The 5770-nt window shown below is 48.3% G+C and overlaps 1 protein-coding gene across 1 annotated transcript; it reads right to left on the bottom strand.

Moving 5' to 3' along the window:
• Positions 1-2030: 2030 nt before the first annotated feature.
• LOC115499789 (clathrin light chain A-like) lies at positions 2031-4704 on the bottom strand. Its single transcript, XM_030293967.1, has one exon. The coding sequence runs from the start codon at positions 4573-4575 to the stop codon at positions 4318-4320; it is 258 nt and encodes an 85-aa protein (XP_030149827.1). The 5' UTR covers positions 4576-4704; the 3' UTR covers positions 2031-4317.
• Between the last annotated feature and the right edge of the window lie 1066 nt (positions 4705-5770).

Genomic DNA, 5770 nt, shown 5'->3' with positions numbered 1-5770 from the left:
GAGAGAGGGGGAGGGGGAGGAGAGAGGGTGGGGAAGGAGAGAGGGGGGGAGAGAGGGTGGGAAAGGAGAGAGGGGGGACAGGGAGGGGGGGAGAGAGAGAGGGGGGGAGGGAGGGAGGGAGGGAGGGAGGGAGGGAGGGAGGGAGAGAGAGAGAGAGAGAGAGAGAGAGAATATCCTAAGCAGACTCTGTGCTAAGTGCAGAGCCCTTCATCTCACAATTGTTGAGATCATGACCTGAGCCAAATCAAGAGTCAGATGCTAACCTACTGAGCAACCAGGTGCCCCCATTTCTCAGACTCTTAATGACACTAAAGGACTGAGTTTTGGGTTTTTAAATTTTGGCTAATTTGATAGCAGGGAAAAAAACTTAGGTGGCTTTGTTGTGTCAATCTTATTTCTTGTGAGGTAGTCATGTATCTGACGTTTGATTTTCTTCCTTACTGAATTGTGAGAATTTTGCCCATTTTTGTATCTTCTGATCTCTAAATATTCGCTTTGTATTATTTGTCTTCTTATTACAAATATTTTTCCCATTGTCATTTTGTATGATTATAATATTTAACAACTAGAGCTACTTAACTTGTATGCGGACACTATCAATTTTTCCTTTAGGATTTCTGTATCTGCTTTTATGCTGAAGGACTTTCATACTCTGAGATAGTCACTTTTCCTCTGATACTAAAATAACAAAAATGCCTCTCTTTAATCCACCTGGAATTTAGTTTTTGTAAGACAGAAAGAGTGAGATGATCTTGACTCCTAGAGCTTATAATAGCTAGTATGGTCAGGCCTAAGCCTAAATTCTGGTTAATTTATTACATTTAACACACGAACTGTCCTTAATATATTCCAACCCAGGGCCATTCCCAACAGGAAGAGACTTTGATCGCTACTCCATATACAAAACTAGAAGCAACTGTCATCCCATACCTCCTCCTAAGTCACATGCTGCCTGTCCTTGAGGTCTGAAGTCTCATTCAAAACCCACTGGCAAGTGATCTGAGCTCATTAGTTACTGTACAGACATTCAGCGGCCCAAGTCCAAGAATTTCCTATTGCTACAAAAACATGCATAGACGACATTTAGGGCCTTGATTTATTAGGGTAACTAAGCTAAGTAACCTGATGCTCCAGAAGGAAACTTCCTAGGGCATCTCAGGAACTCCAGAGAGAAACAAAGGCCAGAATTAGTTTCCAGAGAAGGAAGATACTTTGTCCCAAACCCACTTGACTCCCACATTCCCCATCCACTGGGGGTCAGGCACACATCGGTTTGAATTCCAGTGGAGACATGCATTAGCTTGCTACCTTAGGAAAACTGCTCAACTTCCCCCATGATCAGCTCTTACCTGTAATAGGACGCCACTACTTAGCCTGCGCTTACTGCATGGATGTGAAACCACAAGAAGCTGGCATACATTAAGTAGGCAGTACTACTAATTATCATGCATGAGACTTCCCTGAATTCTCTCCTCCACTGCTACCAAGAAAATAACTCTCCTCCTCCAGAAAACTTTAATTCATGTGCCTCCCTCCCTCCTTCTCCAAGGATAGACTTGTCAGAAACAAACAAATATTGCCTCACTGCCATAATCTCTCAGTAGCTCCTTACCCGCGGTCTCCCCTCCCTCCTTAGCCATCACGATCGAGGCTTTTCCACAGGTCTAGACTTATGCTGCCACTTTCCTGACTACTTGCTCTTCAGTATGCGAGCCACTTCACTCAGCTGGTCACCCTCCCCCCCTCGAAACTAACCTCTCTTCTCCAGACCTCCTAACAACCGAGGGAGTCATCCAAGGCTCAGGACCTCCGGTTTATGTCTGTTCCCATCCTTCATGGGAGTTTCCCCCAAGGCTGGGGAAAGTTTACGTATGTTCCTCTTTCCTGAATCTGTTAGAGCATCCTGCCCATATATTTCTGTACGGTAACACATCCGATACAGGGCTTCCTCCTACACTTGATCTTAGCCAAAAGGCCGAGAAGCGATACAGGGCTTCCTCCTAAAATCTGTTTCCTCAGCACACCCAAGGCCCATAAGCCTTGTAATGCCTCTCTCTCCCCGCTACTCCCAAGGAATAAGAGTACAGCCAGGTAACTGTGGTATTACTACCAAGTAATACCAAGTACAGTGTGTTAACGCTTTACAGGTACTAATGTAATCCTATCAACTCTGTAGATCTGTACAAGGCAGCGGTGGTTACGGAAGCTGCCTGAAACCACAAAGTTAAACTTGGGCTCAAGCAGTCTAGGACAGCACAGAATCTTAACCACTAGAGTGCCTCTTTGAAAGGAAAGAAAGCAGAGCCCAACTAGTTCTCTAATCCCCAAAGGAAGTGCTGACCACTACACTATTACTGATCTCAACTGCACTGTCAGGGGACTGGCTTCAAGTCCATGAACGCTTAGGTCACTAACAAAGTCCTTCCTAGAAACTAAGTCAGCAACCATCCCTTCCTTCCCTTTGCTGAAAGCTTAATGCACAGGGGACCTATCCCCTCCCTTTTACCTCTCCAAACTGCCCATCACCAACATTTGTCTTTCTATGCAGGACTCTCAGACCTAATATTTTTGTTCATTCCTTTGAGTATCTATTACGTGCTAGACACCCTGCTAAGCACTGGGGACACAACCGTGAGCAAGAGTAACACCGTCCTTGGATCAGGACAGTTTTCTAACTATGGGTCCTGATTCTCTGAACTCTGTCCTACCCAAGGCAGCCACAACTGCCTACTTCTGTACCTTTCAGAAATGACCACCTCTTATCCCACGAAACCCCTGCTGACACAACTGCAACAGAACATGGTACAACCAAGGGCAGAGGGACTTGGGGCACAGAAATAAACTTGCCCTTTTTTCCTAAGCAAGTCATTGCTCTGTAGGACTCAAGTTTTCTTTTATTAAATGAGGAAAGTAAACTAAGGATCTAAAAAGTAAATTTATGATTCTCTGGCAAATGTTAACACCACCCAACCACAAAAACCTATTCACTTAAGGCCAACTTCATCTCCTGCCACAGCCCAGTTTACAGTTCAGTCCCACCTGCTTGCTGTAATTTGCATTTTCAAGTGTATCATATGTTCTCGTGTAAGTTTTTATTGGGGGACTGATTTGCTTAGGAGGTACCACGGTGCAGCATAAAAAGCCAAGAGTCTGTAAACAAGCAGTCTCCCCACTCCTACTCACAAAGATGGTTCCGCTTGGCTGGCACAGTAATTTGAGAGTTCTGAGTCCGAATCCTTCCATGAAGAGCACAACTACAGTGCAACAAAATCTCGGTCTCCAATACTCCTTAGCGTCTCATTCCCAGCAGGTTTCTCTCATTTATGTTATCTGCATGGCCCTTTAAGGCTGTAGTACAAGCACTCCTATCTGCCCTACTGTGCCCTATTCTCCTTTAATTTTTTTTTTTTTTTTAAGTAAATGAAAACCCAGGTCTTACTTCTTCCAGCTAATTTCCTACTTCCCCATATGACTAGAAAGGTCTCTTCCACTCATCTCTTCCTTCCACCATAATTCCAAACATCACCCACAGCTAAGGCATTCAAAGGTCGGGCTGGCATCCTAAGGCTCGTTTTTTGGTTTTGTTTTTGCCAGACCTCTGGCTGGGAAAAGGCCACACAATATTCTCTCTTCACCTTTTGGAAGGCTAGTCCAGCCTAATCTTAAATTCTGCTTAGGCAACACTGCTTACCAAAGCTGTTCCTAGAGGAAGTAGAGCTCCAGAAATCCTGGCTGTAATCCGTCCGATAAATGGTAAAACTCTTATCCTTCTTTGGCTGGAATTTCTTCCTCCAGGGCTAGGCCACCTTCCTCGAGTTCCCTACTCACGCCTCCTTTCGTCCCCATAATCCAACTCTACACCCCTGAAGTCCTTAAATGCTGAACGGTATTGCCACCTCTGTTGGTGTATATCCCCAAAACGACAGCACTATGCTCATTTTTTCTGCCTTCCTTTCCCAGTAACTGGTTCTGTGCTGGGTTCAGACTTGCCTTTAAGTCTAGCCAAACTGCGCCAATGCGGCTATGTTTCAGAGGCCAGGCTCAAAGCACAGCAAGTGCTCAATGAAAAGTTCCTGAGCTGAACCGGCTTCTTCAGGCTCGTCAGCCTGACAAGTACTCTATTTTCTTTGCTTTCTCGCTCTATCCCGTCCAGGAGCACTTAAACACACTCACACGACAGAGTAGGCTCACCGAACCTAGGTTTCTGCAATGACTGGGCCAGGGTCTCGTTTCCTCCTTGCACTCTTCCTTACCCTCCTCCCCGTTCAGCAAAAAACAAGTTACACAGAGCCCTTAGACCCACCCTGGGCCAAGTTTCTACACAAGTCCTCCCGCCCCAAACGCGCCCGCACTCTCACCCGGACCCCCCGGCGGCTCGCCGTGCGGCTGGGGCCCGGGGGCACCGCCGTCCAGGATGGCGAAGGCCTCGTCGTTCTCGATGCCCGCAATCTCGCTCTCCTGCTGCGCCAAGAAGGCCGCGGCCGGGTCTTCTTCGCCGGCACCGGCCACCCCGTTCCCCAGCGCGGGGCCGCCCGGGGCGCCGGCGGGGGCGCCGAACGGATCTAGTTCAGCCATGGCGGGCAGTTCAACGGCACGGACACCAACGTTGAAAGACAAGCCAACCGCCCCACCGACACCGCGCCCCGCAGCGGCAGCTGTGGCGGCGACCGCGATCCGACGACAAGCGGGAGGGAGAAGGCGGAAGCGGAAACCCTGCCCCTATATCCGGTTGGTCTAGGCGGTGTTGGGGTGGGAGCCGAAGGGCTAACAACCAATCAGAGGACAGAAATAGTTCAAGAACCACCCAATCAGCAGGAGGAGGGGAGGGCCTCCGAGGAAAACTCGTGACTCGGGCAGCGCGGGCTGTGAGGGTAGTGAGCCCAGTCAGGCCTGAGGAAGGCGGAAGTGGCTTGACTTGAAGCAGCCTTACCCACCTGGCCTTTGGGGCTGCTCTGACCCTGGACTACCGTCTCGGAGGGACTCTAGTGCTGAAGGCGGAGGTGAGGGGAAGTGAGTGCGACAACGATCGGTGGATTACGGAAGAGGCAAGCTACTTACGCTTTCTGAAGAGGCAAGCTACTTACGCTTTCTGAACCCAGGTTTCCTCGTTTGGAAAATGGGATCGAGAATCTTGCACTGCCTCCCTCCCAGGCTCCTTGGGAAGGCTGAATCCTTTCAGAGCTGTTTACTGGCTTTATTAAAAATTTTGTATTTGTTCATTCATTCACCCAGCCTGGATTATTTTCACCTGTGGAGACGCCTGACTGAAACGTAATTCATTCAGGGCCGCCTGGCTGGCTCGGTCCGTGGAGCATGTGACTTTTGGTCTTAGGGTGGTGAGTTCGAGCCCCACCGTGGGTGTAGAGATTACTTAAATAAACTTAATTCATTCTGATTTTTCTACCCCACAGTATTTTTATAAAAAGGCGAAGATATCTCCTTTTATAAAGCCTTTTTGCAGCGAGTATGTCTTACCAGGGCTACACATACATTTCTAGAACTGGAAAACTCCTTAGGGATCACCTAGGAATTTCATAGGGAAACAGGCCCCTGTGTGGGAAGGGATTAATCACCCAGGGAGTGCTCAAGAGGAAACCCAGGTCTTCTGGGCACCTCAGAATTGGTACAACCTCTTGTATGTACATACCTCTGTCAGCGAAGGACAGCAGTTTTCTTTAAAATTCCTTCAATATAGGGGCGCCTGGGTGGCTCAGTCAGCTAAGCCTGCGACCTCAGCCCTGGTCTTGATCTCCCCGTTTGTGAGCTCGAG

The sequence above is a fragment of the Lynx canadensis genome, chromosome D4 (genome assembly GCF_007474595.2).
Source record: "Lynx canadensis isolate LIC74 chromosome D4, mLynCan4.pri.v2, whole genome shotgun sequence".
Lineage (NCBI taxonomy): Eukaryota > Metazoa > Chordata > Mammalia > Carnivora > Felidae > Lynx > Lynx canadensis.
Note: the sequence above shows the minus strand (reverse complement) of the source record. Positions and strands in the feature narration are given on the sequence as shown.

What these genes read in the sequence shown, in the direction of transcription:
- LOC115499789 (XM_030293967.1), bottom strand. Translation starts at nt 4,575, where the DNA reads ATGGCTGAACTAGATCCGTTCGGCGCCCCCGCCGGCGCCCCGGGCGGC.